Genomic DNA, 16855 nt, shown 5'->3' with positions numbered 1-16855 from the left:
AGCCACTGGTTGGGGATCACTGCCCTATCCTCACCTGATGGACGTCAGTAGGATCCAGGCTGGCCTTGGGGCCTGATTTGCACCAGAATGTGGGTGACTGAATTGGACAACCTCCCCAAAAACGAGTAGAATGAATGAATGGGCAGCTTGAGTTTATGTCTTTATTTAATGCCCTGTAGATATAAGGGCAAATACTAGAGAGCTTAGTAGCACACAATTGTACCCCTTAGTCTCTTGCTACCCCAAGAGCTCCCATACCCCCTCAGGGGCCCCTCAGAATCAACCTATTGCCCGCCCGGGCCTGCGCCGGGGGCTGTTTTGCAGTCCAGGTGATGTTGCCCTATCCTGCCCTATTTTATTTCTTCCCACTACTAGTTCTAGGGTAGAACAATAGCCCTACTGAGAGTCTGCAACAAGGGCGAGTGGATTCTGCTGTGCTGTTCCCAGGGAGGTACCGCGCCGCTGTCGTGCCCGTGCAAGAGAGATGGGCAAGCCCCTTGTCTGTTGGTTTCACACACCCAGATGTTGTGATTTCACTCCCTGGGAAAGGTGGGTGCCGGAGATAAGAAAGAGCAAATATGAAGCAATGACATAGGCAAACAGAGTTGGGATGTTAGGCGGCCGAGTCCAAACATGCTGTTACCCTTCCCCAAGGTCAGAGGGGTTTATGGGAAACCTTATTCTTCTCATTAATTGCAGCAATGGCATTATAGTTGCTCTTTTACATGGTAAACAAACAAGAGGTAACAAAAAACAGGCACCGAAGGGCCATGCTTTTGCCCATAATGCACTTTGCTACCCCATATTTGATTTGTGTTGGAGGAACTAGCAATGCTGCAGCTGGAGTAGGTTGCTCTTGCACTTCAACAGGGGTAACCACTAGTGCAGGTCCAGTGTATTCCCCAGGGCAGGGCAAAGTGCAGAAGGGTATAACGTAATGGTGCCCCCCTGTCCCTACAGATATCTCCAAATGATTGCACAGCAGCTGGGCTCGGTGCTAACTTTTGTATTGATCTAGTAATCCAGCAGGTATCATTTACATATAGTTGCTATGGGTTACTAGACCTGGTCAGGTATTTATTCTATTACCTTATATGTCTCCTAGGGGTTCATGTATGAAGGTGGGGGGCAGACACAGTACCCTCTTTCAAAATAACTTGAGCGCCAGTGGTTTTTAAAGCAAACGCTTTACCAATGTATAGCTGGAGCTTGGCGGTACAGAGGGTCCCACAAGGTGTGCTCCAAGGGGTTCTCCTTCAGCCTGAGCCCAACAACTTGAGTTCCTTCAATGGTGGATCAGGGCAGCGATCTAACCCTCTGCCCTTTCCTATGGAGCTGCTAACTGCTTTACTAAATAATCCTAAAATGAGTTAAATGTAGAAACTAGCCTACACTAGCTGGTCCTTGTTAACAGGGTTGCTTCTGTTTAACTTGCAATGACGTGTCTATCTTACCCCAGGGTCTTCTCTTAACTTGAGGCTCCCATTGACTCCTAGCACCAACCACCCTTCTCCATAAGAGGAGCCCAAGAGCTACAAACCTGAGCTGAAAAGAGTGTATACAGCTAGGGCAGAGGTTTTTGGACCTTAAGATCCATCATGTGTTCAGGACCCACCTTGCCCCATGACAAGTTTATATACCCATAAAACAACTTTTCTTTTGCATTTTATCCATGGTTCCAAGATCATATAGTCAGCAAACAAGTGTTTACCCCAAATCTCACCCTAACTGACCTTCAGTGTGGTGTCCTTTGAGTACCTAGTGATACAAATAGTCTTTCTCAACGAGTAATACTCTGGTAACTGGTATTCGGTCTGTGCCCCCCCAGCCACTGCTCTGGCCACAGCACCACAGTTTGGCAACCACTGAGGTAGACAAAACCACCTGATATTCCTGTGCCACTGGGATCCCCCCTACCACCGCCATTGGGATCCCCCCACCCCTCACCATTGGGATCCCCCCACCACTTACCACTGAGATCCCCCCACCCCTCACCATTGGGATCCCCACCACAATTGGGATCCCCCCTACCAGTCGCCATTGAGATCCCCCCACCCCTCACCATTGGAATCCCCCCACCACCTACCATTGGGATCCCCCCCCCCCTCACCATTGGGATCCCCTCACCACCTACCATTGAGATCCCCCCACCCCTCACCATTGGGATCCCCCCACCACCTATCATTGAGATCCCCCCACCCCCACTATTGGGATCCTCCCACCATTGGGATCCCCCCTACCAGCCGCCACTGAGATCCCCCCCCACTATCCACCATTGGGATCCCCCCACCACCTACCATTGAGATCCCCCCACCCCTCACCATTGGGATCCTCACCACCATTGGGATGCCCCCTACCAGTCGCCATTGAGATCCCACCCACTATCCACCATTGGGATCCCGCCACCACCTACCATTGAGATCCCCCCACCCCTCACCATTGGGATCCTCACCACCATTGGGATGCCCCCTACCAGTCGCCATTGAGATCCCACCCACTATCCACCATTGGGATCCCGCCACCACCTACCATTGAGATCCCCCCACCCCTCACCATTGGGATCCCCCCTACCAGTCGCCATTGAGACCCCCACTATCCACCATTGGGATCCCCCCACCACCTACCATTGAGATCCCCCCACCTCTCACCATTGGGATCCCCACCACCACCGACAGGACATTCCTACACCTGGACAGAATATACTCCCAGCCTTGCTTAGCAAAGAACCAGTTCTAGTAAAGACCAACTCATCTGGTGATGGCACCAAGCAAATGGCTCTTTGCCCAGTCAGCCCTGGTGTGGGGCAAATTAGGCTGATTCAAATGTTTGGCCCCATAAGGACAGAAATGAATCAACAGGACCATTCAGTGAAGAGGATGCGCAAAGCTGGCCTAATATATGGACCAATAAGCTCCAGCCTCAGTAGGATCAGAATCCTCTATACGCCCGTGTATTGGCCAGCTGGAAGCTATAGTACTGGAAGGGGATGGATTAGAGAAAGCTAATAATAATTAGGCAAGCTGTAATAGTTCCATTTGCATAGAGAGAAGAGATTCTGCCACATAAAATTGTTATTTGATTAGGATCAGAAACTGCTGCAATGCCTAACATGGCCTCCTCCTAGTATATAAAGCGGCACAATTCCCGGCTCAACATTATTGGTTGTTCAGAGTTTTAGCACAATTACCCGACCCAATTCCAGTACTCACGGGCGGAAGCTTCATCCATTTGCCATCTGCTCTGAACCTGTTACCCCTTCCCTGGCACCCCCACTCTGCGCTGCCACCTGTGCCTCTTAACCCTCTCAGCTCCACAACAGGGTCTCATCCCGGCTCTACGGAGACTGGCAGCCTTTGTACAGGGCACGCAAGGGTTGGGAGCCGCGCAGAGCAGCCTGCGGCCAAATTAGCTAGTGGCCTTCCAAGACTGGCACAGAGAGGCTGGATGCTAAACCTTGTTAGGGGGTGACAAGGGCACCAATCAACAAAACACATTGCTGGCATTCTCCCACCCAGCTGGTTATGTGACACACACAGCCACACAAATAGGTCATGGTACATGAAAGAAAGAAAAGGAAAGAGAAAAAAAGAAAGGAAGGAAGAAAGAAAGAAAGAAAGAAAGAAAGAAAGAAAGAAAGAAAGAAAGAAAGAAAGAAAGAAAGAAAGAAAGAAAGAAAGAAAGAAAGAAAGAAAGAAAGAAAGAAAGAAGAAAAGGAAAGAGAAAAAAGAAAGAGAAAAAAGAAAGATAGAAAAGAGAAAGAAAGAAAGAAAGAAAGAAAGAAAGAAAGAAAGAAAGAAAGAAAGAAAGAGAAAAAAAGAAAGAAAAGGAAAGAGAAAAAAGAAAGGAAAGAAAGAAAAGGAAAGAGAAAAAAGAAAGGAAAGAAGAAAGAAAGAAAGAAAGATGAATTAAAGGGGAAGTTTACCTGTACCCGTGGACCTGTGCAGCCTCATCCCAAGCTTTTATTTGGGCCAACATCTCCCATTATCCTTATGGAAAGACACATTTACCCTGAAGCCTAGAGGAGAGGCCAGCTATAGATCCAGGCTCTCTGGGTAACAGGGAGGCCTTAGTTACCCTACATATTATTTTCGTTTTGTATATAGAATCTATACTAGTCTCTAGCTGGTTGCTAGGATAAGTGGGGCCACAGCAACCTATTAGTTAACATTCCACATCTGGGAGTCAGTAAGTAGAAGTTACAGGCCACCTGTTAGAGTGAAGACACATGGAGCTACTTTGTAGCAGCTACTTGTCACGGCTACTAAACGCCAGAAAATCCCCTGCCATAGACAATACAGAGAATTGCCTCTGCTAAACACACATAGAGACAATTATCAGTAAATGATCAGCATTGTCTATTTTAGTAGCCGCTGCTAGTAGCTCCGTGTGTCTTTACCCTAAGAGGCCACACTGGATTGGCTGCTACAGGATACTAGACCTGTGCTTTTTATTACCCATCTCTGTTTGCGTACAAGGGGCCCTACACAATAAACACAAGCACAACGCTGAGAAAACACGTTTTGTATGGAATGTGCTGCTCCGTTCATTTAGTAATTATGTGGATACAATGTCCTTTATGTACAAGTGTCTGTATAAACAGATATAGAATCTATTAACACAAATACCCCGCTGGGAGCTGCAGGTTGTTTTTTTGATAGGAGACCTTGAAGCTGTGAGACGTAGTGGATCCAGGGAACCAGCAGGGGGCAGTGTGGCACAATGGTTGCCTGTTGGCTTTTGATGCAGCTTATAAATCACATTTCTGTAACAAGTCGTTTTTGTGCAGAATTGACTGACTTTAGAAATGGGGCAATAATGTGTGCAAAGGGTACTTTTACATATATCATATTTAATGAATCTCGCAAGGGCTGCCGTCATTCTCCCTTGATTTGGTTTAGATGCTGAAATGGCATAAGGATTGCACTGGGTTGGGTTAGAGAGGGGGCTCCTTTATAGCAGGCCTGGGTTACACAATAGATGTGTGGGTATTTTAAACTATACATAAGCATGGAAACTGCCATATCAGTGCCCTCAGACAGAATAGTGCTTCAGCTTATATATATATATATATATAATGTCAGTATGTTGGTATAGCCTATATATATATACAGTGTATTCCTTTGTGTGTGCTGGGAGCTGCCATACTGCTTACCATACAGATGAAGGATAAAGCTAGAGGGTATCTCCATTTTATAGAAGATATATATAGATATGGTCATACACAGGGTTGGACTGGGGGGTGCAGGGCCCACTGGGGCCCCTGCCCCCCCTAATGACCCCCGCTGCGACCTTTCAAACCCCCCATTCATTTGACTCCCTCCCCTGAGCGTGCCTAAATATCTGGGGAGGCGGGAGGGAGACCTGCGGCTCGGTATAGTGCCCTGCGGGGATCGGGTCTGGGCAGCCGGGGCCCTCCGGGGTTTTTTCCCGGTGTCCCGACGCCCCAGTCCGACCCTGGTCATACAGTATAATACGTCCTTTGCCCTTTTGGTTGCATCGCCCAGTCCCAATAGTCCACTCTTTTCCCCCAAAACAAGTGCCCTACCCTAAAAACCCCTAAATGCTTTGTATTTTCAGGGTTGGGCTTACCTGGTTATCTCCCAGTAATTTAACCAATGAGCACTGAAGGCATAGAGGCGGGGCAGGCAATATATGATTGACAGCTCAGATTTTTAAATACATTTATAACAGGTATGGGTGATTTAATTAAAATGATAATGTATGGGCAGTGTAGGTTCCCCATCCCTGGCCACCCTTGCAATTGAGAAGGTGGGGGGGGGGTATAGAACATCTACAGGCCCTACAGACCCCCTTCTCGGAGCATTAACGAATCCCTAGTTAATATGTGACTCTGCCTATATCTGTGTTTGCTCTGCTAATCCCATGTAACACACACACACCACTAATCACTCCGCATTGCTCAACAAGTAACAGATACGACAGTGCAACAGTTCCAATGTCCACTACTAATGATCTGAATGATAATGTCAGTTGCATAGCCGCTCAGACAGCAGTGTAGCCCACGGCGTGAATCTAGATTCCAAATCAACTACTAAAAAAAAGTGTATTTAGGGTTATTCTGCTTCAAAATGGCTGCAAGAAACTTGTCATTTACATTAGGCATTCCCCTACCTGTTGCTTAAGGGTGAAGACACATGGAGCTACTTTGTAGCAGCTACTAAACCCCAGAAAATCCCCTGCCATAGACAATACTGAGAATTGCCTCTGCTAAAACACACGGAGAGACAATTATCAGTAAATGATCAGCATTGTTTATTTTAGTTACCATGACAAGTAGCTGCTACTAGTAGCTCTGTGTGTCTTTACCCTAAGGGTGAAGACACACTGAGCTACTTAGTAGCAGCTACTTGTCACAGCTACTAAATGCCAGAAAACACTGTGCCATAGACAATACTGAGAATTGCCTCTCCTAAAACACAGTTAGAGACAATTAGCAGTAAATGATCAGCATTGTCTATTTTAGTAGCCACGACAAGTAGCTGCTACTAGTAGCTCTGTGTGTCTTCGCCTTAAGGGTGAAGACACACTGAGCTACTAGTAGCAGCTACTTGTCACCGCTACTAAATGCCAGAAAACAACATGCCATAGACAATACTGAGAATTGCCTCTCCAAAAACACACGTAGAGACAATTAGCAGTAAATGATCAGCATTGTCTGTTTTAGTAGCCACCCTAAGGGTGAAGACACACTGAGCTACTTAGTAGCAGCTACTTGTCACAGCTACTAAATGCCAGAAAACACTGTGCCATAGACAATACTGAGAATTGCCTCTGCTAAACACACGGAGAGACAATTATCAGTAAATGATCAGCGTTGTCTATTTTAGTAGTCACCCTTAGGGTGAAGACACACAGAGCTACTAGTAGCAGCTACTTGTCACAGCTACTAAATGCCAGAAAACACTGTTCCATAGACAATACTGAGAATTGCCTCTGTTAAAACACACGGAGAGACAGCAGTAAATGATCAGCATTGTCTATTTTAGTAGCCACGACAAGTAGCTGCTACTAGTAGCTCTGTGTGTCTTTACCCTTAAATAGCAGCCTATCTACTCAATATGAGCTTCTCTATAGTCACCTCTGCCCATTGTTATGGCTGTAACGATAAAGTGGCTGCAGGTAGAAAATAAAATCCAGCCCCCGGGGTGAATATTTGCCCTTTTTTTCCCCATAAGTGTCAATGAAAAGGCTGCGCAGACAGGGGAAGGTTAGGAGGCCGCTAATTGGCAGCACTTTAGGGAGGAGAGGCTGGAGCTTTGCTGTAGGTGCTCCTTAAAGTGGCCAATTAAGTAGCTGCCATAGAGACCTTGCTGAGCAGCGGCAGAAAGAAAAAGTCGCAGCGGCAGTGCCGGAGAAGATTACATAGAAATAGTGCGATAGAATATAATAAGCAATTGTCTGTGAGATGTAAAGGCCTTTATGACTCAGGGACAGACTGTAAGCTCTGTGACTCAGGGACAGACTGTAAGCTCTGTGGGTCAGGGACCATTTGTATATAAAGACCTTCTCAGCTCTCTGCTGCCTACATTGCGACTGCTGAACAAAAGTACAGTGTAGTACACTTGAGACAGTTGAGACAATTATCAGTAAAGATCAGCATTGTCTGTTTCAGTAGACGCGACAAGTAGCTGCTACTAGTAGCTCTGTGTGTCTTCAGCCTAAAAGGGAAAGAGCGACTTGTAGCGTATGGGGCATTGGGCCTGTACAGGGAGGAGGTTGAACTTCACTAAACATATCTGTATTGTGTAATCAGCAGTTGGTTTAGATGCAGGCTGTGGGCTACATCGCTGTCTGAGCCGCCATGCAACCCACATCCAAGTGTATAATGTCGGGGTCACAGCAGGGAGGAAAGGGGTGCTGCTAAGGGCTGCATGGGGGGGAGGGGAAGGGGGTGTTTTTTAGGAGTTTTATCATACAAGGGGGAGGGGCCAACATTTTTAATGGCAGAAGGGTGGCCCAGGAGCAGCAGGTTATGGCTTTGCTTTTAAGGTAAGGGATTAGATTGTTACACATTGAGCTGAAATGGCAGCCACTGACTGGGCAGGGATTGGCCAGGTATCCATGGGCAGGTTGGGCTATTGGTACAGTCTTCTTCCAATACGTCTCTATAGACCCTTAGGGCTACAACACACTGTGCTACTAGTAGCAGCTTCCATTCCATAGATAACACTGAGACTTGTCTCTGCTAAAACACTGTAGAGACCCTGTCCCAAAGAGCTTACAGTTTAATCTAGAAGCCCCATAAAGACCCCCATACCCCCATAAGAATACATCATCCATGATTACATACATATTAGAATATACACTTTATAGGCAGCAAGCTTGTAATGAACTACATCTCCCAGCAGCCTCAGCTTTAAACACAGGCCTGTGGATGTCTGGAACAGCTTAAAGCACAAGGGGTTAAAGGGCAACTAATACCGTGACACACGGGGAGATTATGTTTTTGCCCACAGTGTTTTTTACCACCTAAAAGCTTGGCATCGAAACTCCCCAAATCTCTTTATTCTACCCCCCCCCCTCCCCGAGCAATACAAATCATGTGACCGCAATGGAGGTAACTTTATATACACCAGAGGTGCCCTACCTGTGGGCTTCCAGTTGCATTGCATGTCCTAGCATCTCCAATTAGATGCAGCCAAATAAGTGTCGGGGGTTTAGTTGCCCTTTAAAAGTTGTACACATATCACTGTGCAGTATGAGAGTGATGGTTGAATGATTCAATGAAGGCAGCCATATTGGACAGTGGAGCTTACAATCTAAGGTCCCTATCCCATTCCCATCAGTCCCTGCCCCAGTGAGCTTACAATCTAAGGTTCCTATCACATTCCCATCAGTCCCTGCCCCAGTGAGCTTACAATCTAAGGTCCCTATCACATTCCCATCACTCCCTGCCCCAGTGAGCTTACAATCTAAGGTCCCTATCCTATTCCCATCAGCCCCTGCCCCAGTGGAGCTTACAATCTAAGGTCCCTATCACATTCCCATCAGTCCCTGCCCCAGTGAGCTTACAATCTAAGGTCCCTATCCTATTCCCATCAGCCCCTGCCCCAGTGGAGCTTACAATCTAAGGTCCCTATCACATTCCCATCAGCCCCTGCCCCAGTGAGCTTACAATCTAAGGTCCCTATCACATTCCCATCAGTCCCTGCCCCAGTGAGCTTACAATCTAAGGTCCCTATCACATTCCCATCAGTGAGGGTGCATTTGATGTATCCATACCACTCCCCTCAGTACCAGCAATTGTCTGATGTGAAGGCCTTTACTAAATCAGTGTATGGCTCAGTGACAGACTGTAAGCTCTGTGGGTCAGTGGCCATTCTTTATATAAAGACCTTCCCAGCTCTCTGCTGCGACTGCTGAACAAAAGTACAGCCATTATGAGAGGCAGCAGGGAGGGAGGATGGGACAGGTAACGCTCTAGGCAAGGAGACAGCCGGGTGATGGATGGATAGATAATCAGACTGATGGACTGATGTGAATTAAAAGATAAATCTACTGATGAATCAAGTGATGGCCGGACAGAGAGACGGAGGAAGTGGCACGGTTTCAGGCCCCCCTGGCCAAATCCAGACGCACGGCTCCGGGAGAGCCAAGGGAACGAGCGCCAAGTGGCATCCAATTATTTCACTTGTTTTATGTAATCCCTTATTCTGGCTGCACCTACAGCCTGTTAGCGAGGGGTCGTGCTGCTTACTATCCTGCCAGCTCCATAGGGCACCTAATTACATTCACCAGTATGGAAAGGGTTAATCCTACATCTGCCCCAAACCAGACTGCCCAACAAGGGCTTTAGTTATTCTTACCTGTGTGCTACGGGCATCACTATGGTCCCCAAAGGGTAGATCTTTCAAATTTGAGGTCCCTATCCCATTCTCATCAGTCCCTGCCCCAGTGAGCTTACAATCTAAGGCCCTATCACATTCCCATCAGTCCCTGCCCCAGTGAGCTTACAATCTAAGGCCCCTATCACATTCCCATCAGTCCCTGCCCCAGTGAGCTTACAATCTAAGGTCCCTATCCCATTCCCATCAGCCCCTGCCCCAGTGAGCTTACAATCTAAGGTCCCTATCACATTCCCATCAGTCCCTGCCCCAGTGGAGCTTACAATCTATGGTCCCTATCACATTCCCATCAGTCCCTGCCCCAGTGAGCTTACAATCTAAGGTCCCTATCACATTCCCATCAGTCCCTGCCCCAGTGAGCTTACAATCTAAGGTCCCTATCACATTCCCATCAGTCCCTGCCCCAGTGGAGCTTACAATCTAAGGTCCCTATCACATTCCCATCAGCCCCTGCCCCCAGTGAGCTTACAATCTAAGGTCCCTATCACATTCCCATCAGCCCCTGCCCCAGTGAGCTTACAATCTAAGGTCCCTTACACATTCCCATCAGTCCCTGCCCCAGTGAGCTTACAATCTAAGGTCCCTATCACATTCCCATCAGCCCCTGCCCCCAGTGAGCTTACAATCTAAGGTCCCTATCCCATTCCCATCAGTCCCTGCCCCAGTGGAGCTTACAATCTAAGGTCCCTATCACATTCCCATCAGCCCCTGCCCCAGTGGAGCTTACAATCTAAGGTCCCTATCCCATTCCCATCAGTCCCTGCCCCAGTGGAGCTTACAATCTAAGGTCCCTATCCCATTCCCATCAGTCCCTGCCCCAGTGAGCTTACAATCTAAGGTCCCTATCACATTCCCATCAGCCCCTGCCCCAGTGGAGTTTACAATCTAAGGTCCCTATCACATTCCCATCAGCCCCTGCCCCAGTGAGCTTACAATCTAAGGTCCCTATCCCATTCCCATCAGTCCCTGCCCCAGTGAGCTTACAATCTAAGGCCCCTATCACATTCCCATCAGTCCCTGCCCCAGTGGAGCTTACAATCTAAGGTCCCTATCACATTCCCATCAGTCCCTGCCCCAGTGAGCTTACAATCTAAGGCCCCTATCACATTCCCATCAGTCCCTGCCCCAGTGAGCTTACAATCTAAGGTCCCTATCCCATTCCCATCAGTCCCTGCCCCAGTGGAGCTTACAATCTAAGGCCCCTATCACATTCCCATCAGTCCCTGCCCCAGTGAGCTTACAATCTAAGGTCCCTATCCCATTCCCATCAGCCCCTGCCCCAGAGGAGCTTACAATCTAAGGCCCCTATCACATTCCCATCAGTCCCTGCCCCAGTGAGCTTACAATCTAAGGTCCCTATCACATTCCCATCAGCCCCTGCCCCAGTGGAGCTTACAATCTAAGGTCCCTATCACATTCCCATCAGTCCCTGCCCCAGTGAGCTTACAATCTAAGGTCCCTATCACATTCCCATCAGTCCCTGCCCCAGTGAGCTTACAATCTAAGGTCCCTATCACATTCCCATCAGTCCCTGCCACAGTGAGCTTACAATCTAAGGTCCCTATCACATTCCCATCAGTCCCTGCCCCAGAGGAGCTTACAATCTAAGTTCCCTATGACACACCCCGACAGAACAGACAAACCCCTTACAGATTAGCACTGAGCTACCATACTGCTAATAAATAAGATTTAAAAAAAAAAAAAGTCTCTGAACCAAAGAGCTTGCCATTAACTGCGCAGAAACCCCCTCGGAGCAGAGCTCTTTCAGACAAGCAGAGCAGACTTGCACAATCCCCTTTCAGACAAGATATGGAATGTTTAGAGGGGAAGGACAATTCCCTCTGTGTCACCACATGTAAGGGGGGGGGGGCAGGGAGGGGGGTTGGATTGGTTAAAAAACTCCAGTCTAAAAGGAGGCAAAAAAAAAAAAAAATCCCAAATTCCATTCCTCACATCAGCAATTCCTTCCCCAAACTCCCCCTGGAACTGGCAGCCCTTTCTCTCCTCCTAATTAAACCCTACTGTTTCTCTTTCTCTCTCCTTCCTCGTGTGTGTTGTTCTGATACAGAGAGAGAGAGAGAGAGAGAGAGAGAGAGAGAGAGAGAGAGAGAGGGAGAGAGGAAAAAATGTGTTGGTAAAAAAGAGAGTTTACAAAGTATTTTTCCCTTCCCTCCCCCTACTGTTGGAGGAATGGTTCCTTCCCCCTTTGGATTCTCAATCCACTCTCATTCCAAGACTTTTTTGTGCCTGTGTGAGTGTGTAACAGTGCAAGAGAGAGAGCTCGGCGCTCTGTGGGAAAGGCATCACCATCTCTAGCTGAACTCTGCTGCCGAGCCCTGCTTTCTGCTCTGGGATATGGTTGGAAAAGGACGGTGAGATCCAGCCGGAGAGAGGGACATCGGAGAGGAGGAAAATCCAGCTGAAGTCACCAGTTTTGCAGACCCTGGCTTTGGGGGAGACCAGGAGAGAGCATGCTTTTTCTCTTTATCTGGATATTTACGCTGCCCGAGACTCTTTCACAAGGTAAGGCACCCAAGTTATAACCCTTAATGCGTTTGGTGGAATTGAGGATGATGATGATGTAGACGGAATGCAACTTTAAACAATGAGTCGACATGTTATGGGATCCCAGAATCTTGGAAGCTGGGTTTGGGGATATGGCACAGCGCCTGGGGCGCACAGACAGGCGGATAAATGAGCGCACAATGAGTTTTGGAGAGGTTTAACCATGTCGAGCGAAGAGGAGAAGGATGGATAGTGAGGAAGGGGCGAGAGGGATGGATGGAATTTTAGACTGTTCCTTAGCCTGGATTGTTAGAAGGAAGGATGAAATGGAATTCTGTGGTTAGCTAATGAGACCAGCAGAAAGATGGAAGGATGGACATGCTTTGGAGGTGGGGGGTGGGATAAGACTTTTTGAGACTGGTGGGAAAAGAGAGCAAGAAGGAAAAAAGATTCCAAAGAGAGTTTGGCTGTCGCTTAAACACACAGACAGCTGTACAGACTGGATGGAAGGATGGATGGACTTTTTTTGGTTTATTTAAAGAGTCTGAGACTTTCGAGATGGTTTGATGATGGTGGTCATTATGTCGGGGGGCATATAGACCGATGGCCAGAGTTCGGTGTTTGGTGACCACATAGCCTTGCAGACAGTAGGGTAGCCTTCTAACCACTAGCCGTCCCTCTCGTCTACGTTGCTATCATGGCTTGCTGCATTGGCCGTGGGGCTTCTAACTTCTCTCCGGTCCCCCCACTCACACTCCGCTGGACATTGATGCGCCCACCTATTGTCCTGAGTGTTGACTTTGCACGCCTCTGTGTTTGGACGGCCCATTTAGCATTGAGCACAACGCCAGGGACACCAGGGTGACAATAGGGAGAGCTAATGTCAGCCCAAACAATAAAGAGCAGTAGCTGTAAATGTTGCACTGTTGTTTTTAACCCCTTGCCTGCCAGCTACCCTCCTGCCCTTGTTGACTGGGCAAGTGGAAACCCCATTGGGGGGGGTTATGCAATGTAAATGTCTGCTTCTCTTTACAGCAATCTGTTGCTGGCTCCATCCATTCAAGCCATCAGCAGTTAAGGCTAACACTGTACAGGCACATGAAATCCACAAGTACATAGCATAGATGCCTAACATGTGTCTGATATCCCCGAGCTATAAAAGTCTCTGCTGCTCCATAAAATCGCTCCGTATTACAGAGCTGGCTCACAGCTTTCTGACTTGGAGGGGAAATGAATCATACTGGTGCAGATACCAGACAACCAGTTGATATCACATTTCAGCCGTGCAGCGGCGGCGGACGGCAGGGAGGGCTGGAAAACACACTGCTGTCTACCGTAGCCGCTGCAGAACTTCTTGGGCAGCTTCCAGAAGTGCCCCAGATGTTCATAAGCTCACCTACGAAGGAACCGTTGGCCAATAACGCGCCGACGTAGTGCAGAGGAAATAGTTTTGGACAGGAACGGAACTGAAGCCGTTGACAATGGTCATGCAAGGGTTAACCGACAATATAGATGAAATGGAAAAAGTGGGAGCAGGCAAGCGAGGGAGGAGGTAGACAGAGAGATATTTCCTTCCTTAATTTTACAGGAAGAGGAAGGGAAGTTACCCCTGTGTTGGATGGACTCTTCCCACCCTCTGGATTCCCCTCTTATCCATGTCCACTTGTAGGCCACATTTCTCCATCTACAGGAACCATTCCCATGTCCCATTTGTTTCCCTTCCCTGCTTCCCCTGTAGATACTCCCCCCCCCCCCCCCCCCACCCCAGCAGCCTCTCTTCATAAACAGCTGGCAGCCTAGTCAGCATCTTGCAACATCACTTCTCAAACTCGTCTTGATTGAGAAGATGACAGTTCTGCGCTGTTAACTGCTGGCAGTTGCGACTGAGCTTGGTCGGTTTTGTTCCCCCACTATTTTTTTCTCTGTGAACAAAAAGATCTGGCTGTAGTCATTGCTATTCCAGGCACTCCAGGAAAAATTAAGCCTAAACAATGAATAAAGTTCTACCAGAAGTCTTTGGTTTCCAGTGGTTATCTTGTCATGTGTTCTGGGGTATTATACATGGAATTGGCACTGTATTTATCCTGCTGTGTGTTCTGGGGTATTATACATGGAATTGGCACTGTATTTATCCTGCTGTGTGTTCTGGGGTATTATACATGGAATTGGCACTGTATTTATCCTGCTGTGTGTTCTGGGGTATTATACATGGAATTGGCACTGTATTTATCCTGCTGTGTGTTCTGGGGTATTATACATGGAATTGGCACTGTATTTATCCTGCTGTGGGTTCTGGGTATTATACATGGAATTGGCACTGTATTTATCCTGCTGTGGGTTCTGGGGTATTATACATGGAATTGGCACTGTATTTATCCTGCTGTGGGTTCTGGGGTATTATACATGGTATTGGCACTGTATTTATCCTGCTGTGGGTTCTGGGGTATTATACATGGAATTGGCACTGTATTTATCCTGCTGTGGGTTCTGGGGTATTATACATGGAATTGGCACTGTATTTATCCTGCTGTGGGTTCTGGGGTATTATACATAGAATTGGCACTGTATTTATCCTGCTGTGGGTTCTGGGGTATTATACATGGAATTGGCACTGTATTTATCCTGCTGTGGGTTCTGGGGTATTATACATGGAATTGGCACTGTATTTATCCTGCTGTGGGTTCTGGGGTATTATACATGGAATTGGCACTGTATTTATCCTGCTGTGGGTTCTGGGGTATTATACATGGAATTGGCACTGTATTTATCCCGCTGTGGGTTCTGGGGTATTATACATGGAATTGGCACTGTATTTATCCTGCTGTGGGTTCTGGGGTATTATACATGGAATTGGCACTGTATTTATCCTGCTGTGGGTTCTGGGGTATTATACATGGAATTGGCACTGTATTTATCCTGCTGTGGGTTCTGGGGTATTATACATGGAATTGGCACTGTATTTATCCTGCTTTGGGTTCTGGGGTATTATACATGGAATTTGCACTGTATTTATCCTGCTGTGGGTTCTGGGGTATTATACATGGAATTGGCACTGTATTTATCCTGCTGTGTGTTCTGGGGTATTATACATGGAATTGGCACTGTATTTATCCTGCTGTGTGTTCTGGGGTATTATACATGGAATTGGCACTGTATTTATCCTGCTGTGGGTTCTGGGGTATTATACATGGAATTGGCACTGTATTTATCCTGCTGTGTGTTCTGGGGTATTATACATGGAATTGGCACTGTATTTATCCTGCTGTGGGTTCTGGGGTATTATACATGGAATTGGCACTGTATTTATCCTGCTGTGTGTTCTGGGGTATTATACATGGAATTGGCACTGTATTTATCCTGCTGTGGGTTCTGGGGTATTATACATGGAATTGGCACTGTATTTATCCTGCTGTGTGTTCTGGGGTATTATACATGGAATTGGCACTGTATTTATCCTGCTGTGGGTTCTGGGGTATTATACATGGAATTGGCACTGTATTTATCCTGTTATGTATTCTGGGGTATTATACATGGAATTGGCACTGTATTTATCCTGCTGTGGGTTCTGGGGTATTATACATGGAATTGGCACTGTATTTATCCTGCTGTGTGTTCTGGGTATTATACATAGGATTGATCCTGGCATACTATGAAGGAATTCATGTAGAAAACGCCTTTAATTAGCCTCCCCAAACACACAAATCACTGACTGCTTTTGGGCCCTTAGCAGTTGCATAGGGCCCTCTTGGGAGCCAGCAGAACCGCTTTAGAATCCCTGGGATATACTTTAAATGATGCTCACTTTTACCAGAGCAAGCAAAAAGTATTCCTAACAAGAATCAAGTAAAGAATAAGCGAAGCTAAATATACCGTATAACCTATTTCCTATGGCAGCGCTGTACATAACTTCCCATAGAACTGACTATATAACTGATATACAACCGAGGGCTGGATTACAGTACTGTCTGGAAGTGGTGGGGTATTTGGGGAAAACAGGAAACATTGTTTATATAGTAGGACCGTCCTACCGGAGACATTTAGACTAAAGGTGGCCATACACGAGCAGATCCGCTCGCTTGGCGATGTCGCCAAGCGAGCAGATCTTCCCCCGATATCCCCACCTACGGGTGGGCGATATCGGGGAGCATTTAGGTAAAAAAAAATAATCCGATCGTTTGGCCCTGGGGCCAAACGATCAGATTATGTGGGCGGCAATGGGGCAGTCGGATCGGGGACCGCATCAACGAGCCGATGCGGTCCCCGATCCGACCGGATTTTCTAACCTGGCCGATCGAGATCTGGCCAATTTCAGGCCAGATATCGGTCGGCCAGGCCGCTCTGCTCTCCCCATACACGGGCCGATTAGCTGCCGTATCGGTCCAAGGGACCGATATCGGCAGCTATAGTCGGCCCGTGTATGGGGACCTTAAGATTGCCCTACACCAAGATGCATTATTTAGACTGCAAACCCCCAACACCCTGAA

General features: G+C 47.5%; 1 protein-coding gene across 1 annotated transcript in view; it reads left to right on the top strand.

Annotated features, from left to right (window-relative positions):
* The first annotated feature begins 7956 nt into the window (after window positions 1-7956).
* kirrel1 (kirre like nephrin family adhesion molecule 1) overlaps window positions 7957-16855 on the top strand; it is a 171910-nt gene continuing 163011 nt past the window's right edge. Inside the window, exons 1-2 of the mRNA XM_012953202.3 lie at window positions 7957-8010; window positions 12102-12389. Of these exons, the coding sequence (XP_012808656.1) occupies window positions 12338-12389 (52 nt within the window). The 5' untranslated portion in view covers window positions 7957-8010; window positions 12102-12337. The remainder of the gene's footprint in view (window positions 8011-12101; window positions 12390-16855) is intronic.

Source organism: Xenopus tropicalis, chromosome 8 (assembly GCF_000004195.4).
Source record: "Xenopus tropicalis strain Nigerian chromosome 8, UCB_Xtro_10.0, whole genome shotgun sequence".
NCBI lineage: Eukaryota > Metazoa > Chordata > Amphibia > Anura > Pipidae > Xenopus > Xenopus tropicalis.
Note: the sequence above shows the minus strand (reverse complement) of the source record. Positions and strands in the feature narration are given on the sequence as shown.